The sequence below is a fragment of the Carassius carassius genome, chromosome 32 (genome assembly GCF_963082965.1).
Source record: "Carassius carassius chromosome 32, fCarCar2.1, whole genome shotgun sequence".
Taxonomy (NCBI): Eukaryota; Metazoa; Chordata; class Actinopteri; order Cypriniformes; family Cyprinidae; genus Carassius; species Carassius carassius.
In genome coordinates, this window is record NC_081786.1 from 24381083 (window position 1) to 24404822 (window position 23740).

Consider the following 23740-nt stretch of genomic DNA (forward strand, 5'->3'; position numbering starts at 1 on the left):
AAGAAGGAGGTGGGAGTTTCATATAAAACTTTAATAACAAAATAAACAGCATGACAGCCCCTCGCGGACGACTGCCACGTACAAACAGAACCAAAACACAAAATAAAATCCAGACCTGGTCCTCTCTCATCCTTCACTGTTGTTACTCCTCCTTTTATCCTTGTGGAGCTCCTCCGTGGGACTCGAGACCGGTGAGTGGTGAAGGTGTCGCTCATTTTCATTTACTCCACTGGCCCCGCCCCACTCATCACAGTTTGGTAGAGTCTAAATTCATCCCTGTTTGGATTCTAAGCAATGAATGGTGCCAAGCGAAACACTAGCATAGTGGCACCACGCACTACACCAATTGAGTAAATGCACTGAGACGGGAGAGGTACGTATCAACTCGTTTAAGTTGAGGGAAGAACAGTGGAATATGGAAAAATGGTGGCGTTTTCCTTTAAACATCAATTTCCAAAGTTTTTGCTTTCAGTATCTGACTGTTGCACTCTATTGGTGAGTGGCTGTTTTAATTAGAAGGTGGGGCTTATCACTATATACAAATTAACCACTTGTGAAAAGGTAAAGGTAGTTGAAACATTTGAACCCCTGAATCATTGGCAAGCCTTAACATTTACACAATCTATGTAAATTCATCTGAACTACAAACTGAAATTTGATTTGCTGGCTGCAGGACAGGTAACATCACCCACAACACTGAAATTACTGTTTACACCAGTAAAAGCCAAAGTGACTCTTCACTCACAAGCATATATATTTGTAAGCATCGTCAAGCCTCGTAGGTGTAATTATCTGCTGGAGTTCTGAACATGTTTCCATTTAGTGAAAGGACTTAAAGGAAATCATAACTGCCAATAGAGATGGGTAAAATGGATTACTCTATGTGCTCAAATACAGCTTGTTCACAAAGCAGGAAGCTCAATAAAAGCAGACACAGCCCAGTGGAATATGGAACACCTGGAATGATGGTGAAACTGCAGTGTGGAACTGGATGAAAATGTGATGGTATGATGCACTACTGCCCCCTGCTGTTTCTTTCTTCAAAACAGTATCCGGCAACAACAACCAATTAAACTGAAGGTAAGGTTGGAATGAAGAAAGGTCTTTGGAGACGAATGTAATGAGCACAAGGATGGGAACATATCACTTTTTTTGTTGTTGTTGTCTGGAGATTACTGAGAAGATCAGACGAAGAAAAAAGTGCATTACAAAAAATTCTCAAACAAATAGGTTCATAAATGGTGTTTTATTCATTACAAAACCACAGCTGTGGAAAGAATCCATTTTAAAATAAGATGTCTTCTTATTTGTCATTTTAGAAGGCCACACACAGGATGATTCTAAAAAACAAAACAAAAAACCAAAACTAACTAAACTAAACCAGATTAAACAATTTTCACAATTTGTAAGATTTTTCATTACCAAAATTACAGTAATGTCTGTATACATTTAATGGGTTGTATCTAACTTGTTCCAAAAGCACCACTCAAAATGTGTCTGCAAGAGAATTTTAAACTCCATATTAGGGGTGCATGGGTCAAATGATCATTATGTGAAAATTATCATGATATTGCAAGTACTGTAAATAAATGTTGTATGTACAGTACTACTATAATACAATTATAATGAGAAATATCAAGAACATGGAGAATTACAAATAAAATCAAAAGGAAATGACCAGGCACTTTACAGGGACAACAGTTTGGGGTAAAATGTGATAAATTCATCATGAAAACATTGTAACAATGCAGCTACAAATAGAACTGTTTGCAAATTAAGAGTTTTATTTCTTTGGGGGTTTTATGAGATATGAACAGATGTGTTAGCTTGTGGTGTGAAGTCACTTTTTCGACTAACTGAAATAAAAACCCCTTTGAAGTGGCCACTGGAAGACCATACCCATTCAAGGATGCTATCTAGTCTCGGTTCCTTTTGATTTGAGTCCAAGAATGCAGTGCACTGTTACCTGGTAAGTGTGACGAGCTAAATTTAAACTCAACCTGTATGTGTTAAGGAAAACAGTTTTGGTGCAGGTGGTTAGGAGACAATACCGCCACTGTGATGCCTGCGAGTGCACAGGTAATGTAATGGCCTGCTTATTTAAAATGCAGATTTATGCATGCTGTAATTAATTTGCCATTACTCCTTGATTGATGTCCCGGTGTGTTTTGAAGCAGACATCAGGCTATAATTACTCCCCATGTTGTGCTCCCTCCATTGTTTCGTTACAATAAACAGATGCTAATTTTACCAGAGCAAACAAGTAATTGTCCCGTTCAATAATTGGGTAAAACAGTGACCGTCTGCCATTTGCTTGGGAAACATTCAAACTCACACTTTATTTGTCAGGTTCATTTAATTTCACTAAAAACTTCCATTCAAAGGTAAGACATCTAGTCTCAACACAAGGTAATACTATGCATCACAATGACTGTGGAAGTGCTTTCAGTCTCTTTATTTATACTTTTCTCATCCGCTTCTTTGGCCGCTGAGTGAAAGGGGATGTGCCCATGAGAGAATCTGGTGAATGGGAAGTGTAACTTCCTTCTGAACCTCCAGGAGATGGAGGGATGCCAGCCTCACTCATGGTTGACATGGGGCCCTCTTCAAAGACGTCGCTACCCAGAACCCCATGAGCCGATACCTGGCCCTCCTCACTGTCCTGAGGTTCCATCTTCACCTGGGCTAAATGCCACAAGGGAGAGCCATTCCCTGCTCCTATTGAAGAAAACAAATAATAATATGGATTATAACAAAGTTATACTTGTCTTTAATTCTGGCCATTATGCAAATCCTTGCTCTTTCCCTTAATGAACAAGCACAACCGACCACTTGAAATACAACAGACTAGATGTATTAAGCTTTCCTTTGAGCAAAATATCACAGTCAAGATTGTTAAACCTACATGTTTGCTGTTGTTTTCAAATGATCAACTCTTTAAGCGTGCTTGGCTGACAGATTGGGAAGATAAATTAAAACACCGGGCACAAAATGCATCCATTTAAGTGAAAAGCTGATTGAGGGATTTAAACTCTTGACCTCCGGCAACCTAAAGCTTCAAAGCTTGTGAAGGCTTGTTACCAGTCCAAGATAACGCAAATGTCAGATAAATATGAAATGTTGTTTAAATATCACAGACGATTATGCTTAATTGAATGAGAGAAGAAGAAATCGTGATCACGATTAAAATACAATTTATCATGTAACCCTAGAAAGGACTGCTTGCAAAATAGAACTGTTATTTATATATATTTGCAAATGCTGAGACATTTTTCATTGTTCATATTTACTAATGCACTTAACTGCTGTTACCATATAGAACCTCACTGTAAATTGTACCAGTATTTTTAAGATAATGATATCAAAAAGACTGAAAAAACTAATACCAGCCTAACTAATGCACATGAAAAGATCTTAAGCTATTATTTAAGAAATAAACATTTAGAAATTAAAATTAATTCTAAGATATGGAGAGAAAAAAAAGATAAGAAAAGCCCTTACAGTTCAAATGTAAAACAATCAAATATCAATTAAACACTACTTGGTCTTCACTGTATTAGTTAAAACACTGATTCTTACTCAATCTATTACATTTATTCAGTCATGAGAGCAGGGCAGTTTTGTCTTCTTTCTTTTTTTTTTGCTGTCACTTTAAGTCCAAATGCACAGATCTAATATATTAATATTCATGTTTGCATTCACTTTAAGACAACCAGCTGTGTTTACATGAACACTTGTAGTGAGTTGAGTTCTCTTTCACGCTCTATTGCACTAATGCATTTATTCATTAGTGTTTACAGTCTTCCAATTAAATGGAATTTCTTTAACAAACCAAAGCTTTAACCAAACAGATCTGAAAACACAGTGTCTGCTCACACAGAGGTGCAAAGCAGACATTTTGCCAAAGGTAATGATTAAACATCAAATTGCCTGAAGTGAGCAGTGTTCCTGTTATTATGTATAATTCACATGTTGATTTAGGAGCTGTTGTGGACAGATCAAAGGACAACATTTTTCTAAAGTCTGTTGTTGGTGTGCTGCTCACTCCCAAGCGTCTGGCAGAACAGACAGTCGAACAAACAGTAGAAAAAAGGGGCTCAACACATGGCTGGATGTCTGCATTAATTATTTCTAGTCTAAAAGTTAAGAATTTGCGAATGCAGAGCAAGAATTGCCCTGTGAGTCCAAACACTCAGGTTGTAGTGAAACTCGTTACATTGTGATTATATGTTTACTTTGAAAGTGTTACAGTAATTTAAAGCAAGGGTTTTCAAACGGGGTCCTCCACTGGGGTCACAAGGCAGTGCTTGTGTGTCTACAGAAAATTTGGCAGAAAACAATATGGTAACACTTTAGTTTGGTGACCAATTTTCAGTATTAACTAGTTGTTTATTAGCATGTACATTACTAGCATACTGGCTGTTTATTAGTTCTTATAAAGCACATATTAATGCCTTATTCTGCATCATTATTCTGCATTCTGACCATATTCTACATCCCTTAATGTACCCAGTACCTAAGTATAACAAATACCTCACTGTTACTTACTGAGGCAAAAGTCATCGCAAACGGTTAGTTTATAGTGAGAACTGGTCCCAAAACTAAAATGAGACCCAAAATATCTACTGCAAATAAATAAAATACTGTCAAAACTTGAATTAAACAAACATTTATTTCTATTCAGGTTTATATATCTAACAGTACAGATAATAGTGTTAAGATAATATATTATCATTTTGGCTTTCAACTGTTTAACTTTTATGTTGTGAAAGATACTTATATTATGACGCTAACTATTTTTGAGGCATTTTTGCCTTTTTTTGATTTGGTGAGAATTAGGGCTGGGACAACGCGTCGAGGTCATCGATGACGTCGACGCAAAAAATACGTCGACGCAAAATATGCGCATCGATTCGTCGACCTGTTTTTATTTCTCTAAAAAACGTTTCCAAAACGTTTACCTTATGTGCGCTGAATATACGCGATGGCCGGATCAACATTCTGTCCAACGTTATATAACCAATCCAGGGGTTTTTCTGCATTGATCTTTATTATTTATTTGGCAGCTGTCAAAGCCTTATTTGATCGGTGAGTGATGTAGAATAGAATGACTGTGCTGCGCCTGACAGGGCGCGTACGAGAGAGAGCCCCGGCTGTGCGCGCGCACTCACAGTCTTCAAACAACACGAGCGCTGTCTTGCTCTCTCTCTCTCTCCCTCGTGCATATTAACCAAAATCATTAAACACGACAGAAAAAGGGCGGAACGCCAAAGTTTCACGTGGAGCATTCTGAGATTTTTTTTTTCTCCATGACAGGCTGCTGGCTCCCACTGTTAATTTTTATTTTTTGGAAAAGCACTCTCTGTATTAGCTTAAAGCCCTAAAGTTTACATTGGTTACTGTATTCTTTCAATTGCTCTAAACAAGTATTTTGGGTGAACTTTTTTATTGAATGCTAGACATCAAGTTGTTGTTATTTTCATCTGAAAGAAGAACTTTTTTTCAGTAAGCTAGGCCCTATGTGTTCAGTAAGCTTGTTTCAGTAAGCTATGTGTTTTCAAGGCTTCAAGGTTTTATTGAATGCTATCTCTATACAAGTGCAAAGTAATGCATTCTTAGTCAGTCTTTTATTTTGTAATTTTAAGAGCAATAAACATATATTGCAATGTTAAGGAATTCATGTTTTTTTTCATTCAGATATGTAAATCAACATGTATAAATTGTTAGTAGTCAATTAATGGGGAGATAATCGAAATTGAATCGGTCTGAAAAATTAATCGTTAGATTAATCGATGCATCGAAAAAATAATCGCTAGATTAATCGTTTAAAAAATAATCGTTTATCCCAGCCCTAGTGAGAATTGATCCATTTTGACTTTATTTTTTTACTTTCTGTCGAGTATGTTTGCTACTCATCTCACAAACTTAGAGGTTAGCCAATCATAACAAAGGACATTTGCATGAGGAAGTCTTAAAGGTACCGTAGCAAAAACAGAATTCTAAAGGTATGATGTTTTAAATAAGTTTTCTTTTGAACAATTCAGCTTGTCTTGATTGAGCCCTAATAAGGGTCCTTCACAACCGAATGGGGTACCTGATGTGTGAGGGGAATGTCCCTCTTCCAGTCCTCCAGCCAGTCTTTCACTGGATGTGCCCAGAACACCGATGGGAAGGGCTTGGTCACCTGAGGCCAGATCCGCTTCTGGCTCCTCGCTCAAAGGGATAGCGGTGTCACTCCCTGGTTCCTCTTTAACCTTCAAGGGTTTGGAATCCTCCAGAGCTTTTTCTGGATTCACAAGTCTCTCATACTCTTCTGAGAGCTCCTTACTGACCTACAGTCCAAGACGACACTAGTCAGTCAATGCCATAGCAATCACAATGTAAAATCAAAGGAACACATACAGTCCTGTAGATACTGAAGCTGGCATAACATTGGAGACCTCTCACCTGCAGCATGTAGCTGTGGTAGTCTTTAATGCGGGTCTGCCAGAAGCGCTGCAGAGCCAGGACACTGCCAATGCCCACCTCATGAAATACCTGTTCCACCACATCAGGGAAGGGTGTAGAGCCCTGGCCGGCCTCCCTGTCAACAGCCACGCGCAGCAACTTGGTGATCCGCAGGTAATGTTCGTGGACCAGGTCAGTCAAAGTCTCCAGCACACTCTCATTCGCTGACTCAAATCCAACGTGAGCGAGCACTGTGGCGACTGACTGGTACAGAAGCTGGCGGCAGGACGGCCAGCTCAACTCAGTGACTGGCTCACCTTTACCTCTAAAATGTGGAAGGAGTGGACAAATTGAAAAAAGAGAGAAACAGAAAACAGGAATCACAGGACAAGTGTGGAGTTTTCTTTATAAAATTACATATCAAATGTATAGGTTTAAATTTATAGGCTGCATCTGAGGATTCTGTATCTAGAGGAAAGGTTAAATCGAGACAAATTTAAATGTTGGCTTCACAAATCCTTAGTTCAAGGTTAATATAGGCCTTTCAGACAGACAAGGGTCAATATATAAGGATACAGTGAAAAGAATCTAATCTAGCTTAATGAGTCTAAAAATTTAATGTTGTGTGACCATCAAGTAAAAAGTAATGTTGTATTTTTAAAAAAACATAATTACTAATTAAATTAAAATAATTACATCACATGACATTTTACAACCTGAAATAACCTGATTTTTCCCCTAAGAATAAAATTCCGCTTAAAACTTTTTTTTTAATCTTCACTATGATATTAAGACATCTGTGCATTATTTTTCTTATTTTATTCTTCCATAAAATAACAAAATAAAATTTTAATTCAGAAATGAAAAACATTCTGTTCCTAGAAGAAGTGAATTCATGTCACTGTATGTATAATTGGAATTGTATTTTTGTATGTATTTTTGAATAAATTATTAGATAGATAGATAGATAGATAGATAGATAGATAGATAGATAGATAGATAGATAGATAGATAGATAGATAGATAGATAGGACAAACAATGCATGATGATCTGTTGACATACTTGTAGAAGTCGCTCTCTGGGTCACTATGACGTAGTTGGAATGGCTGTCGAGGAGCTTTACTATCCAGTGGAAGCAGATCATCAGGTACAGTTGGTGTGGCAGGCCGGGGAGGTAGAGCATCCCCATCCTCGGGTTTCATGACACCCTGGGAATCTAATAATGTGGACAGGGGTTGCTGGCCTTGCTGGGCAGAAGCAATGAGACCCCGGAGACGACGAGCATGCTGGCTCAGCTGCACAGTGTGGATCGTGAGGCTGCAGGGCTCAGAGGGGATATCCAGCATGGTAGTGGGACGTGGGCGCTGTGCAGAAGGTTGGTGCAAGGGAGGGTCCTGCATCTCCACCTGGCGGAACTCACGCTGCAGAAGGTCAAAAGAACTGCGGCCCGGGGGAGCCGAAGCAACTGGGAGCTCGCCCCAATAACGCATCATCTTCACACAGTGCTGTCACTCAATGTTTCTTTTGACAGTGGTACAATCTAAAAACCATAGAATACACTGTTCAAACTGGCATTTCTATAAAAGATCATATCTCCTGTCACCCGATGCACATGTACAGTAGCAGTTATGAATGGTTAACTCAAATATCAGAAGATCATTATTTTTATTTATTTTTGAAAACTTTAATTTGATATCTGTTTTGCATTGTGACATTTCAAACTACCCCCACACCCCACATGACATTTCATTTCATTACTTAAGAGTACACTTTATATTTATATACTATAATATGCACATAAAACGTATGTTTTATGTTTTACAAACTTTCAAGCTTGTATGTATTTATAGAGTTAACTTATGCATTCACACTACACGTATAAGTAAGACACTCACTAAGACGCCCTGCGATGTCCAATGTTTAATGTGGCACTCATAAAGCATAATCAACATCATAATTATCATAACAAATCGCTTAGTTTGAGTTACCTTTTTGAGTAGATGATCATAAAGGCGAATAATACTAAAATAAAGAAATATGTATCATTTCGACAAAACGACGTATAATCTACGAGCGGATGTGAGGGACCACTCTGAAATATTTCCGTGGAAAATGTAAATAGTTCCTAGACAGTGGAGATAAGATATAAAGACTTTAATATGTTAAAACCACTTTATAAAATGCAAATAATTACTATACATCCATATTAAGATATGTTTATATATTTACTGATATAAATTAAACAAGATTTATCTATATTAAAAATTATAGACTACAGGATCGGAATCATTAAAGTGTTACACCAAACACACCATATCGTGAGGAGTGAGCGCATGATGGAGTCTGAATGCAACGAAGAGATTGAAAATAATCACACTGAAATGGACACCGAGAAGAGCTCGGACCCTGGGAACGTTCAAAGCAGTGATACTAAACAGGACATCACCAGCACTAATGAAAACACAGGTGATCCTTTTAAGAAACCGGATATTTTTGTGGCTCCATTGCTCACAGTGAAGAAGTCAGGAGGATTAAACTCAAGCAAGAAACTCGCAGAGGAATTAAACAGCAGCAGATCGGAGAATAAAGACACAGATCTTGATACTAAACATAAGCAGCCAACTGAAAAACCCACAGAGACTCTAATTGACCCGTCCGATCAGCCATCTTCCGAGAGATCAGAGGCAAAGAAGGTCCAGCCCAAACCAAAAGACATGCGACAAAAGATCCCTGCCAGTGTCAAGCTACCCCCGGCGGGTAAATTTCCTCCGCTCCCATACACCGAGCCCCCGTGGGGATCTGTTCCTGACATCAGCTACTCATTTGAGCTGCTGAAAAACGGGGCGATCCTAGATGCGGTCCCACTGACCCAGAGTAGTTACTTTGTGGTGGGTCGGTTGCCGGTGTGTGATGTGTCTCTGGAGCACCCGTCCATCTCCCGCTACCACGCCGTGGTGCAGTACCGGGGCAGAGCTGGGCAGGACGGAGTCTTAGGAGAGGAGAAGGGCTTTTATGCCTATGATCTGGGGAGCACTCATGGGACTTTTGTCAATAAGAACAAAATACCCCCTAAAACATACATAAGGCTAAGAGTGGGACATGTTTTGAAGTTTGGAGGCAGCACAAGACTCTTTATTTTGCAGGTATGTGTTTATTAAGTCGTGTCCTAGTGGTTAAAGAGTTTGAATCCTAACCCTATGGTTGTGGGTTTGAGTCTCGGGCGAGCAAGACACCGAACCCCCAACTGCTCCCCGGGTGCCACAGCATAAATGGCTGGGTGTGTGTTCACAGTGTGTGTGTTTACTGCTGTGTGTGTATGCACTTTGGATGGGTTATGTAGAGCACGAATTCTGAGTATGGGTCACCATACTTGGCTGTATATGTCACGTCACTTTCCTTAAGAGTGGAACATTTAGTAGCACACATAAACAATAATGTTATACCTGATAGAAATCACTGAAATAGATTCTGAAGAATTTCACGATTAAATACATACATTCATGCATAAACAGTATAACAAATATTAAAATGTTTAATATTTTTGTTTGTCAAAATATGTCTAGTTTGACGTATACCATGATACTAAATGATTACCATGTTCATGCACCATGGTTTTGAAAATATACTTGTCCATAAAACGTGGTACCTTTTGTGGCTTTAATAGCTGTATTAACCATGGTATTTCACCAGAAACTGTGGTTAACAATTCAAAGTTACCAAAACATATGTAACTCAGAAGTTGCTAGTAAATTTCACAATTAATTACAAAGAGGAACAGCAAGTAAAATTAAATTAGACATGATTTTTTTTATGAAATAGTTGTTTTTTCCTCTTATTCTCTTTTCTAAAACATATTCCAGTAGTTTGTTTTATTTACAACTTACAATTTAAAATATATATATTTATATTTCTTTACAGTGTTGTCCAGTAGTTGATGAAATTCAGAATGTGTTATTTTTTTTATGTAAGTAACATCCAACCAATATTTTGCCCCATTTATGAGTTAAATCAGACCTCATAAATAGATTTAACTCATCCGCTTCAGTATTATTGCTTGAACTAGCTTTGATTATTCCAGATTCCCTCTTTTCTCAGGGTCCAGAGTTTGATGAAGAAGCAGAATCTGAACTGACGGTGACAGAGCTCAGAGAGCGTGCTAGAAAACAGAGAGAAGAGCTGGAGAAGAGGATGATGGGTGACGGCTCAGATGAGGAGGAAGAGAAAGAGGACAGTGAAGCCAGTGCTACAACGAGAAGCTCCTCAGAAGATACCGGCTGCTCTTGGGGAATGGGTAACAAAGACAACAAATGATCCTCAATCCATTGGGCCTCATTTACGAAACGAGCGTACAACAGAAAATTGGGTTCATCGTTTGAACTCTGTCAGTCATTTAATGGAAGTGGATGGGAATCACGGCTTTGAGAGTCAAAAAAACATACACAAACAAAACCAAATTAAACCTTGTGGCTCGTGACGATACATTGATGTGTAAAGACACAAACCGAGTGCTCTGTGAAAGAAACTGAACAGTATTTATATCGTTCTTTACCTCTGATTTTGACCGCAATTTTTGGAACTGTCCCTTTAACAGGAATTTTTGGAGTAAGATCAATTTCTGTCATGAGATTAATTCCTCTTTTTGGCCAGGTTTCGTTTCTCCATGTCGTAAACTCTGGGGGGAAGGCTTCTAAACCGGGGTGTTTTTAGGGGCGTGTTATTCAAATGATGATTGTTTTCTGCAGTCAAATTTATCAATTTGTGAAATTATTAAATTTGTGCATACTGCACAGATCTGCGCTTGTTTCTACATTAGCTTGATAAATGAGGCCCATTGTATCTACCTGTTCTCAGAGAACTTACCCATTGTTTTGTTATGTTTTTTAGATGAAGAGCCAGTGCCAGAAGAGGACGAGAATGAGGAGAATCCATTTGCCACAGAATTTCAAGAGGATCAGGAAGCAGCATACTTAAAAGATCCTAAAAAGGCATTACAGGGATTTTATGACAGAGAAGGTAAAATTATTAGATTCATATGAAGATACAGAATCATGAAATCTTGATTTCTTTACCACGTAAACATGTTATTTTAACTGTTTATTTCAGGAGAAGAACTAGAGTTTGAGTATGAAGAACCTGGCCATGGTACCTGGCTCTGCAGAATTAAGTAAGCACTTAATTTCTGTTTGCAACCAAATCACATTTGCGCCTTTCTTTATTTTTAGCAGTTTAACACCAGCTAGTGGCTAGTGACTAGTGGCAAAACTGTATACTGAAATACACAGACTGGTTGATCTTATGTTGTAAACATTACTTATGAAAAAGTATACCAGGTGACATTTACATAGAAGTTGGAATTTGAAAATATTTTTATCTGTGTCTTTTAGGTTGCCAGTGGATGATGCTATGGGCAGGCAGTTGGTGGCTGAAGTGACCCACTCAGGGAAAAAGAAAGAAGCAGCCATCCAATGCTGCTTAGAGGCCTGCCGCATTCTGGAGGCCCGTGGTCTTCTGAGACAGGAGGCAGGTAGGTAAACGTCAAACTGTCATTATTGACAGATTTTTGACTGGAGCTGTCAAATTTAAACTTTTTTTTTCTAATCACCATGATGTTAAAATAAAATATACAAAATCTTTGATGTTGTATTTAGGGTGGAATTTTTGTAACCGTAAGTGATTGGATCTTAGAAGTTCGTTGGTTTTAAATTGCTAGTCTCTTTAATAATAATGTTTTGTTGAAACAGCAAAATAATTCAGTCAGTGTTATTAGTGGTAATTGTCTTTAAGAACCTTTAATAATGCTGACAGGTCAATAAAAATTGGGGAAATTCTTTTATCATCGGTTTATTTTTTTGCCTGTATTTACAGTCCTCTTAGAAGCAGCCTCTTACCAGTTTAGTCTCTTTACAGTGTCCCGAAAACGCAAGAAGAAGAACTGGGAAGATGAAGATTTTTATGACAGTGATGATGACACATTCCTAGACCGGACAGGAGCGGTGGAAAAGAAGCGGACTGAACGCATGAAGAAGGCTGGAAAGATTCAGGAGCGTCCTGTTACGTATGAATCACTGGTACGGAACCAGCTTCATATTTCCTGTGTGTGCTGTACCTGGTATTGATGTAATATGCATTCTTTCCTAGCTAGCCAAACTGGCTGAGGTTGAAAAAGAGCTGGCTGATACTGAGAAAAGACTCAGTTCTTCTGGGAAAGGTAAATCTCTCTTTTTATATATCTTTCCCTCCGTATTTCATCATGTGTAATGTTACACTTCATGCTTGTTGTCATCCTTCAGGAATCTCCAGTTCTTCGACAGAGGACCCTCTAGATGCTTTCATGAGCGTTGTACGCAGCGAGACGGCTCTGGATGGAGTGGAGAGAAAGAAGCTACATTTACATGTGGCCGAGTTGAAGAAGGAAGGTCAGAGACTGCGCAAGCTAGCAGATCTGGCCAAACCCACACAGCTGCCTTCATTACAGCCCAGCAGGTGAGCTCAGTGTTCCCTCCAGACAAGCTGGTCATTCGAATTGACTAAGGGTTTAGCTGCTAATGTACAAAAGATGCGATTTCTAATTGACTACTGCAGTCTGTTGAAGATATCTGTATCTCTCATCAGTTATGCTGCATGATTTCACATGGTTTTGCAGTTTGAATGATTCAGATTCCTTTTTTGGCATAAATCTGTAGAGCAATGGGTTTGTGATCATGGTATAAATATTGTGAGAATAATTTCAGAAGAATTCTAAGAGTTTAGCTCAGCCAGTCACTCGCTGTTAAGATTGATTATTTGTGTAGGTTGTTCACAGGGCCCTGCGATTTCTGTGATGGAGCCATGGAATCCAGTCATAAAAATGAATTTATAGAACTTTATCATGTGAAATATCATGGAATTGGGATGAATAAATCAAAAATAGGGCTGTCCCACAGAATGTAAAAAAATGTCATGAGATGTCATGACACGTCCTCTTTCTTCCGCTGTTGAAAAGTAAAGCCAAGATGATCTTCCAGTGGGTCATTAATTGTACATTATTGTTTAAGAAATATCACAATTTAAATTAACTGGATTTCCACCGTTTTTTATATTCAATTTAAATTAAACAGTATGCAGAAAATATAAATAGACTACACTGAATTTCTGGAAAAAAGAAGACATTTCAAAGGTCACTAATTTTAATAAATTCATATATTGTTAAAGTTTTGTAAATTCAGCTGATTGCCTGAAGTTGATTATTAAAAATGCATTTAAACTAGAAAATATTAAAAACAGAAGAAAATAAAATTAATAGGGGCCTAAATTTGTGATTTGTTATATTATTATTTTTTTAATACTGATCTAGTAGTCAGTCCACGGACACTGAGAATCCTAAGAAGCTATCCCTGCCCATGTTTGGAGCCATGAAAGGAGGAAGTAAATTCAAACTGAAGACTGGAACAATAGGAGTGGGTCTTTTTAAATTTGTGTCGGAATAATATATATAATTGTAATATATGTCATTAGGCAATGTAATGAGTTCTCTCTCTCTTTCACCTAAATATGCAGACATTACCCCAAAAGCGAACCAATCTGCCTCCTGAGCTCTTCAACATGAAAGAAATGCCCTCTGTTGGTGAGGAAGAGGAAGAAGAGGAGGAAGAAAAAAGCAAGAAGATGGAGGATGCGGTCACAGATGGTGATATGGAGGTCGTTCAGTCTGCAGAGACCACCAGCTCAGAACACTCCAGTGAAACTCAGACACACTGCCCTAATGGTTATACATTTATCAAAATAACCAATCACTGCCATAAAAGTGCTGTTGTGGGGTGGGGTTTAGTGGGGGGGGGGGGGGGGGTTGCAATACAATATTCCCAGAGTAGTGTAATTCTATTTCTGACCACAAGACGTCAGTCTTGTGCTACACAGAGTCTAATTTTACTTAGCTTCCACTTTGGACAAAATCTAATCCATAATATTGGCATGTAATCAAAGCTAAGAGATATTTTATCCAATATTTCTTTGTGTCTAGCTAAAGGAGACCATGAGGACGAGCCTGCTAAGATAGTTGTATCTCACGAAAAACAGAAGTCTCCCCATCTTCAAGAGAAAAGTGCCTCTCGTCCAAAAGGTAGAATTACATATTCAGTGTGTATGGTTTCTTGCATTCTGTGGCATAATTTCTTTGAAATGTGAAGTGTGACTGTTTTAAAACATGTTTCTTCAATTAGTCCTGCTTCTAACTTTACTATTAAGTGGATAAAGGCAGTCTGATGACAAATGTCTGATGCACTTTTTCATTGTGATTCATATCCCAACAGAGGAAATTGACAAAAGTGTCTCAAATGTTCCAAAGACAAATACAAAGAAGAAAATTATTGGCCCCAGCAGAGTAAGTATTTAAATTGTAAATAATTCTGCATATAACCAATGATGTTATTAACAAAACACAAGAAATTAAGACATTTTTTTCACAAGAATGTTTTTGAAGTAAAACATTTCACAAAATATTAGTTATTAACTTAAAAAACTACTGTTATACTATTCTAAATTAAGACAAAAAGTATTTTGATATTTTCTGGTTGTCAGACGAGATATGTCCAAAGCAAATATGATTAATTACATGGTAGCTAGCTAGAACATTTTTTAGATATACAAAATACTAAATTTGTTCTTTTGTGAAATATTGTATAAATATTTAAAATAATCACTGTTTTTACAAGGTCATTCTGCTAGGTAGAACACTTTTATGATCCTTAAGTGTGTAAATACTTTTTTGGATTACTGTATGGATCTGAACATGTAGAATTTTTCTGTAACTTACAGTAAGGTTCTAGAATTAGTTTTCTCATGCTCTAATATTTATACATTTCTACCTTTATTTCTAGCCTCCTGTGACCCTGTCTAAGCAGTACCCAGAAGATGACCCCGACTACTGCGTTTGGGTTCCTCCATCGGGTAAATAGCTGCCTCTCTTCACCCCTAATGGCTATGATATAATTAAGTCCGAAACAAAAAAACAAAACCCTTTGCGCAGTTAGAAATATGAATCAAAAATCAAGCATTCTTGGCACTTAACCCTTTTAATCTCAATTTACAGGCTTTCACTGAATGTGAAACATTATTTTCAGTGAGTGTTAGCTTTTGATCTTAGGACACTTCAAACACCGTTCTGACATTTCTGAGGAGAAGTTGCATTATGGGAAAACACATTAATTCCAAGGCATTTATTTTAAAGTCAGGGGGTTATTATAAGATAAGGTTTTCTGTTTTTTAAGAACAGAAGAGAGAGTGGGATCCAGTTTCTGCCAGAATCCATTTTTGTTGGTATGGTGCTTAAATTGTAATCATGTTAAGCTAACAAATGGCCCTTGTTACTTTACTGTATTAGCCATATGGCTATCTATGACCTTATCAAAAGATAAAGACATAATGTGTTCTTTAATCTGCTTTGAAATAATTTTTGCTCGATGTAGACTACTGTTCAAAAGCTTGGGGTCACATTTATCTAAGTATCCTAAAAATGTATCACAGTATTCACACAAATATTAACTAAATATTTATTGAGCACCAAATCAGCATATTGGAATGATTTCTAATGGAAAAATTGAAAGTGATTATCATACATTTCATTTTCTCTTTGACTTGAAAATCCTTCTCATCATGAAAGTCAAATAAATGCTTTGTAATAGCCATTTCATGTGGTCATTAACCAGAAATGTTGACCATTTTATCCCGCGTGTCTGTTGTGGACAGGTCAGACTGGTGATGGTCGGACACATCTAAACGATAAGTATGGATACTGAATACATGAAGGAAAGACCATCCTCTCTGGATCAGGAATGGAATCAGCCCAAACGTTCATCTTAGCCCTTGGAGTGGACAGATATATACATTTTTTTCCCATCTTTTTCTTAATTTCCAAACAGTGAACTTTTTGGCAGATGTTCAATTAAGACTTCTAGCACATGTTAGTGGAAACTGTTTGGTCCTGTGACTGAGTTTCACTTCCCTTTGCCATGTTTTCATGAAAACACATTCATTTTCCACACCTGGTCTGAGACCGAGGATTTTGGAGGGGAGGTAGCTTAAGGTTGGGGAAAAGATTATTCTACTGTTTTCATGGACAAACTAGTAGATTCTGTTTTGCTACTTATTCAGTTCGAAATGTATTCCATTTGATGTTATATTTTCGTCAAATACATCATGCCACTGTTATGTCAGTCCACTTATGCTTAAGCACTTCTGCTGTTCTGGGATCATTTAAACAGGCTTAAGTGAGCTCATTGACCACTCAATCCGCTGTTCTGGGTCATTCTCGGAACAACGGCGGACTCCCTCCTCAGTTTGGCTGAGTGGCCACGCTCCGTATGGCGAGAGCTCCTGTTGGACACGGTTCTGTTGACTGCTAACGATGCCTCCTCAGAGAGAGGCGGCTTTACCAGCCATCTGGACACTTGCTTGGCATTCTAGGATTTGGAGCAAGCTGTTAATGAATCAGTCTGTGGGCATGTGTGTGTGTGTTTGCAAGAAGGGGAGTTAGAGTGAGCTCCGTGTACATTATTTATGTGCATATTCACTTCTCTTAATATTGATGAAGACGAGTGACTCAGTGTTGGTGATGTGGACTGTGTGTGTGTGTGTGTGTGTGTGTGTGTGTGTGTGTGTGTGTGTGTGTGTGTGTGTGTGTGTGTGTGTTGGCATCTCCAAGGATGGATTAGGCTTCCCACATTCGTTACTACGCACTGTTCTCTCTGTTTATTCAATGCTTTTAGTGCTTTTGAATTCTCCATTGTTTGGAGAGAATGATTAATCACATACAAAATGTGTTTTTTGTTACTTATATTTTGTAAAAATAAACATTTATGCTGTGTCTCATCAACTTGGGGTCTTGTGTTGAGTGTTTGGGGTATTTTAAGTCATAACCCTATTAAATCCATCATATTTGCTAAGCACATTTCTATGGCCTCTAAATGATCAAAAATATCAAATGCTTTCTGAACAACCTGTACACAAATTGCATGCCTTGAAATTTATAGTGATTTTTTTTTTTTTTTTTAAGTAAAAAGTCATTTGGAGTAATTCTAAAAATCATTTTCCTCTTCAGGTCATTGAACGTGTGATTTTTTTTTTTTTTTCTGTCAAACTTTTTCAGATTTTTATAAAGTGAATAAAAAAAAATATTGTAAGTAATATTGTTACAAGCTTGTTAATTTAAGGGGAAACACGTTTATTTATTAAATCATATCTATATTTAAATATATTTATGTAAAAAAAAAAAAGTGTTCAGGCATGTTCAGGCATGTCTCTGGATACACTTAGTCTAACCCACTGGCAAAATGAAGGAGCACCCAACCCACCAGAATACTTGCTTAAATTATCACATTTTTACATTATCTCTTATCTATTATGAATTAATAATAATAAGTATATATATATATATATATGTGTGTGTGTGTGTGTGTGTGCAAAAAAAAAGCCTCCAACACTAGCTTGCTCTATTCTTTTTCTATCTGTTTTATTTTTATTTATTATATAATTTAAAAAAAATGTTGTGTACAGGGTTAAGCTAACTGAGACTTGTTATAGCACTTGCAAATCATTGCTATTTTGTTGATTGTGATTGCTTCCTCATTTGTAAGTCGCTTTGGATAAGAGCATCTGCTAAATGACTAACTGTAAATGTTAATGTAAATATATGATTAATGCAATAAGGCAATGACTGCCTTAAGTCTGTAACTCATGGACATCACCAGAGACTGGGTTTCCTCCTTTGTGATGCTTTGCCAGGCCTTTACTGCAGTTGACTTCAGTTATTGTTTGTTTTTGGGTCTTTCTGCCTTAATTTTGTCTTTAACAAGTGAAATGCATGCTCAAATGGGTTGAGATCAGGAGATTGACTTGGCCATTGCAGAATATTCAACTTTTTTACCTTCAAAGACTCCTGGGTTGCTTCTGCAGTATGTTTTGGGTCATTGTCCTTTTGTACTATGAAGCACTGTCTAATCATCTTTGCTGCATTTTGGTCGAATCTGGGCAGAGAGTATATCCCTATACTACAGAATTAATCCGGCTGCTTCTGTCCTCATCATCACTAAATACCAGTAACCCAATGCCACTGGAAGCCATGAACGCTCATGCCTCACACTGCTCCACCATGTTTCACTGATGATGTTGTATGCTTTGGATCATGAGCTGTTCCAAGGCTTCTCCATACTTTTTTCTTCCCGTCATTCTGGTACAGGTTGATCCTAATTTCAGCTGTCCAAAGAATGCTTTTCCAGAAGTGGTCTTGGATATTTTGATGTTTTTTTGGCAAAGTCTAATCTAGCCTTATTTGCGTCTTGTGGGGAACCCTCAGTATTTGTTCTCGTGAAGTCTTCTCTTGATTGTAGACCTTGACAGTGGCATGCCTACCTCCTGGAGAGTTTTAAAATGCAAAACAATGCATATTCCTAAGCTGTGCTGTTTACAATATTATATATTGCTATATGGAGAATGTTCTAAGCAATTTTATCAGACTATTCAAGGATGTTTTTTTTTTGTTTTTTTTTCGGAAGTTGAGAGACATAAGGGTTGAGTGTGGCAACAGGCCAACTGTTCAGCTGAAAAACATGCTTATATTTAAAACTATGAATTGAATGGGGTTTGCAAATGCTATTTGCAACTCAGCTGCTTTAGATAATTTTGCACGGTATTTTATTTGTAACTATACCCATTCCAATTTCCAAACTTGAGTGTGTACATTCTGCTTATCCTACAGGAAACTGGATTTGGAAGACATCTGATTGAACCATAGTACTGTATTTATCGTCTAATCAGGCTACACACACCCATCTTGATGTCTTCATTCCTGGCTTACTTCCTTCAGACCCTCACTGACGTCACTCTCTGGTTCCCTGAACACAAACACACAGCTTATTGCTCTGTTTGGGATCTGGCACAGCTAGGTCTGTGGAATCAGCCCACGCTGGAATGAGAATGCTCCTTTAGGGTGGATATGGAACCTGCAATGTTGGCACACTCACTTATCGCCCAGCACACGCACATTCACAGTAAAAAAATAACACAGCCTACACACAAATGTCTTATTACATCAAGAAACAGCTCTTTTGAGAGTGGAAAGTGGCTTTTGTGAAGCATTTTTATGTAATAAGGGTAAAATGAGACACAAACATTTAGATGCCCCTTACTTATGCATCATTCACATTAAGGCAAGGTTTCCAAAAGGGGGTCCACAAGTTGGTGAAAAGGTCATTAATTACTAAACATAAATAAATAAATGGGGCTGCACAACTGTAATAATAATAAAAATAATAAAACTCAAATTGTGATATAGTTTAGTGTAATTTTATTAAATATTATACAAGTATAGCATTTCAGAGTTGCACTGTTCATGCAAACTCCATCTTATAATTTGCCGAGTTTACTATGCACATATATTTTTATTTACTTGCATATCATGACCATTAACCAACATCAGAGAATGCATTTTATGTCTGAGCAGCTTGGCTCAGTAAAGTTTTTTTTTTTTTTTGAGCCATATGAGTATTTCAAGTAAAGTAACGAGACACAAACCAGGAAGAAATATTTATTCCCCTCATTTGAGGCATAGAAACAGAAAAGGACACATTTTCACATGCTGCAAGCATGTACTGCACTATATGCCCCTATAGTTATATTTCAAAAATATTGTATTGTTTCACATAGATACACATTAACACCTAGGTGAAACTTAATCAACAACTACGGATAATTGTCCTTATTGTTCACCCTCTGGTTGCCCTAGCTTATTGACCCTTACACGGGTTACAACTGCAGTTTACATTCAGTAAAAAGTTTAGAAGTATGCTGCTAAATACATTACATCCACAATCAAAATCCTCAGAAGGATTAGTTTTGAAATATACTGCATGGATAGGATTCCTGCTGTCTATATTTAAGATCACATGTCAAATTCTGTACTTAATTTTTTACACATCAGAAGAATAACACATAGGCTATGTTTAGAATGGTATACTAACATACTCATCTTGTTATTTCTGCTGTATATTGTTTGTATAATGTGAAGAGTATGCACATTTTCTGGAAAATACTATATCTCACAGTACACTGCTCGACTTAACCTCCATTTCCAGTGTGATTAATAAACCAAAATATTATTTTCCAGAAATGATTTAATGCAAACTAACCTTCTTTTTTTCCCCCAATATAATCAACATACTGTTTTCAAGCATTTTTTGTAAATATAATCTGTTCTATCCTGTTTCACATCATATTTTTTAAAAATAGTACACCGTATACAATGTGTATTTTGTAGTATGCAGTACGCTAGTATTCAGTTCAGCCACTGTGTGTATGATTTCATCCCTGGTGTGTTTAAACAGTGTCAAAATATTTAATAAACTAGATATCGATGGGAAAAGTCACTGTATTTAGGTACATAGTACTGAGAATGCTACATAGTAAGGCGCATGTTTAATATACAATATTGAAAGATTCTAGTTTAGTGTTTTTTTTTGTTTTTGTTTTTTTTTCTTATTCTTCACATGAGATTTAATTATTTTGGAATACACATCAGATGATCAGCTCTGATTACTGATACATTGTTATGGTCAGACTTGCATAACATCTGAAGTTGAACAATGACTTGGAATATCTGGCCTGTGTTGTCATTATATCTGATTGTTACTGTAGCTTTCCACTTTATCCTGTTTATAGTTTGAAAAACTCTTATAGAAAAAAATGAATTAAGGCCCATTCTGGCATTAAACTGATTGTCTCTCATCACATTTTGCTGTCTAAACCAAATGCAACCTAAATGTGGTCTTACATTTTACTCTCAATCCGATGGTCTGGACATATACTGTAACCATGTGGCCCAATCATGAGATGTTATCTACAAACCACTGACCAATCACTCCTCATTCCTGTTAAACACATCAGTGAGACCAAACCATTTGGTAGTGGTTTAATAGATAGCTCAGTGGTCATGGCCTTGTCATTATATTAAGTTCTAAGTGGGTTTCCTGAGAGAAAGAGAGGATGAGACGGCAAAAGGCAAAAGGTTACCGTCTCCTCATTCCTCTCCTACATTCTGGCCCTGATCACACTTTCTGTTTTGTCAACAGGCCTTATCACAGGGCCTTTGTTCACACTAATATCCTGCAAAATAAAAGCAATGCAAACATACATTGTCTTTATGTTGGGAATTTTTGGTCCACAAATGTGTGATGTTTTGTCTGCAAATTTCCAGTCCTATCCCTCAAGCACATGGAGGTTCCTCGGCAGTGAGCAGGGGGCTGCAGGGCGGAGCGTTGCTCAGAGGGCGGAAAGCAAAGATGGATGGATCGTAGGAGTATCGGGGTCCGTGACGACCACCACTCAGGTTCTGTGAGGGAACCACAAGAAACAAAAAAAGGTATAAAGGTGACTGGAGGCTATATATATATATATATATATATATATATATATATATATATATATATATATATATATATATATACATACAGTATATATATGTATATATATATATATATATATATATATATATATATATATATATATACACAATATACACACACACACACATTGTAATTACTTGTGATTGATGCTTCTGAAATATGAAATATTTCTATTCTAGAAATATGACTCTTTTGCTATGGAAGAACATTATACTAGCAATTTCTGCATAAGCAGTTCATTTCAATCAGTTTACCAGTTTAACTGTCAGCCCCACCATAATCACTTTATGTATGCTAGATGTCTCTGGCATCTGTGTCTTTGCTGTAATCATATCCACACCGATTTAACTGACCCTGTACTTATATTTGAGTTTATAGTGATTACAAAGCATTGCTGGTTTGCAAAACTAATTTGTGAGTTAGGATATCTATGTAGTTTTTCATCAGATCTGAATGATCTTGGATGTTCTACTTTGATTTAAAGATTTTTGGTTGAATAATGTTGAATATACTTTCAATAAAGTCAATTAAATGTCATTGTTCGGGACTGCATTTCCAGTACAACAAGAAACACATTTTGCATGTTTATTAATTAATTTATGCATACTTCATTTTATTATTATAGTTATTAAATATTTTATTATTATCGTTATTAAATATGTGACATTCTAGATATTTCATACTGATTTTGTTTCAGTATTAAAATGCTAAATTTGGATGTAACATATAAAATACAAATATTAAATTGGACTAATTATACAAATAAATAGACAAATAATGCATTAATATTAAACCACTAAGTAAATGAAACTGTTTTGTTGCCATATTTGTATGCTGAACTCCATCCAACTTTAACTTGATTGTACTACAGTAACATGAATAACTTTGTCTAAATGTTCCTCTAGTGTATCATCACTGGCTTACATGACCAAAATCATCAAAACCTGAGTAAAACCAAATGAGCGAAAACCTGAAAACCCCAGAGAAAGGAGGAGTTCCTGTGTTGGGGAATAAAAGAAATACCGGTAGTTAATATGTTTCACATATGGCCAGCTAAATCTAGCCTGGCTCATATTGCACAACTCACAAAGATATACAGGCATGTACCACAAGGTTAAGCTCTTTTCCTGTCAAATAGCCACTCTTTTTAAGGTTTTCAAATCTATCAAGGGGCCAGATCAACACTTCATCGAAATAAAAAGAGAAGGCCTCTGCATTTCATTGCAGAGCTACATTATTCCATTTACTTTCTATAAGCAGCTGTTTTCAATGAATCTCCCTTCAGACAGCAATGTTCTATGTTTAATCATTTTAAACTGGTTTCATCCATGCATTCCTAACAGCAAATGACAAACTATCAAATACAGATCTTCATTTTTACATTTAAATAGCTTTGCGAGCCTAGGCTGACAAATAGCTGCAATTGTAGGAAAACTATTGTAAACGAATTATAACAAACAGGTCAGGCTTTCCTAGTACATTTTAAGACTGCATAATGCTTTTAAAACATCACATGACACACTATACCCCTTATACATGGGAAAGAATTAACCCCTCAACCCCTAACATCTGTCTTGTCAACAAGTTTGGACCAAAACTCATCCAGGCGATGAGACTGTTTGTCTTCTCTGGCTTCATCCACCAATTACTTTTTTTCCTTTCTCCTACTTTGGTTCATTGCTTTCTTGTTTCTGAGCCTCTCTGGTCATGTCCCAGACCTCAAACCCCCATGATGATTTTCCCTATCCCTTAACAGGCCCCCAGATAGCCGCTTCCCTCTCCATCTAGCGCTCACCTGGAGCGTGGCCAGCAGAGAGACAGGGGCTCTGAGATAAAACAAGGGGCCCCAACCACTACATGT

The 23740-nt window shown here is 37.1% G+C and overlaps 3 protein-coding genes across 5 annotated transcripts in view; 1 reads left to right on the top strand and 2 right to left on the bottom strand.

Moving 5' to 3' along the window:
• Window positions 1-2337: 2337 nt before the first annotated feature.
• supt7l (SPT7 like, STAGA complex subunit gamma) lies at window positions 2338-8557 on the bottom strand. The gene is made up of 5 exons (XM_059520818.1): window positions 8437-8557; window positions 7511-7988; window positions 6448-6772; window positions 6095-6332; window positions 2338-2718 (listed from the first exon to the last, which is right to left on the bottom strand). The coding sequence occupies exons 2-5, from the start codon at window positions 7939-7941 to the stop codon at window positions 2459-2461; spliced, it is 1254 nt and encodes a 417-aa protein (XP_059376801.1). The 5' UTR covers window positions 7942-7988; window positions 8437-8557; the 3' UTR covers window positions 2338-2458.
• A 184-nt stretch (window positions 8558-8741) lies between these two features.
• LOC132113031 (kanadaptin-like) lies at window positions 8742-16312 on the top strand. 2 transcript variants are annotated; one of them, XM_059520820.1, is made up of 14 exons: window positions 8742-9591; window positions 10544-10739; window positions 11333-11461; window positions 11552-11612; window positions 11833-11972; window positions 12356-12516; window positions 12587-12656; window positions 12739-12931; window positions 13785-13884; window positions 13985-14192; window positions 14448-14546; window positions 14737-14807; window positions 15304-15373; window positions 16172-16312. In XM_059520820.1, the coding sequence occupies exons 1-14, from the start codon at window positions 8782-8784 to the stop codon at window positions 16219-16221; spliced, it is 2358 nt and encodes a 785-aa protein (XP_059376803.1). In that variant the 5' UTR covers window positions 8742-8781; the 3' UTR covers window positions 16222-16312. The 2 variants fall into 2 exon arrangements, with proteins under 2 accessions (XP_059376803.1, XP_059376802.1); XM_059520819.1 differs by having other exon boundaries at window positions 8743-9591; window positions 13782-13884.
• Window positions 16313-19995: 3683 nt separating this feature from the next.
• Window positions 19996-23740, bottom strand: part of LOC132113032 (uncharacterized) — a 34746-nt gene continuing 31001 nt past the window's right edge. For both annotated transcript variants that reach the window (XM_059520822.1, XM_059520821.1), the window contains one exon: window positions 19996-21806. In XM_059520822.1, the coding sequence (XP_059376805.1) occupies window positions 21681-21806 (126 nt within the window). In that variant the 3' untranslated portion in view covers window positions 19996-21680. The remainder of the gene's footprint in view (window positions 21807-23740) is intronic.

Coding starts and splice junctions, on each gene's coding strand:
- LOC132113031 (XM_059520819.1), top strand. CDS start 8,782: ATGATGGAGTCTGAATGCAACGAAGAGATTGAAAATAATCACACTGAA. Junction 12,932..13,781: donor CCTTCATTACAGCCCAGCAG/GTGAGCTCAGTG, acceptor ATACTGATCTAG/TAGTCAGTCCACGGACACTG. Junction 14,547..14,736: donor AAGTGCCTCTCGTCCAAAAG/GTAGAATTACAT, acceptor ATATCCCAACAG/AGGAAATTGACAAAAGTGTC.
- supt7l (XM_059520818.1), bottom strand. CDS start 7,941: ATGATGCGTTATTGGGGCGAGCTCCCAGTTGCTTCGGCTCCCCCGGGC. Junction 6,333..6,447: donor ACCACAGCTACATGCTGCAG/GTGAGAGGTCTC, acceptor CTTGGACTGTAG/GTCAGTAAGGAGCTCTCAGA. Junction 2,719..6,094: donor ACATTCCCCTCACACATCAG/GTACCCCATTCG, acceptor TTTCTTCAATAG/GAGCAGGGAATGGCTCTCCC.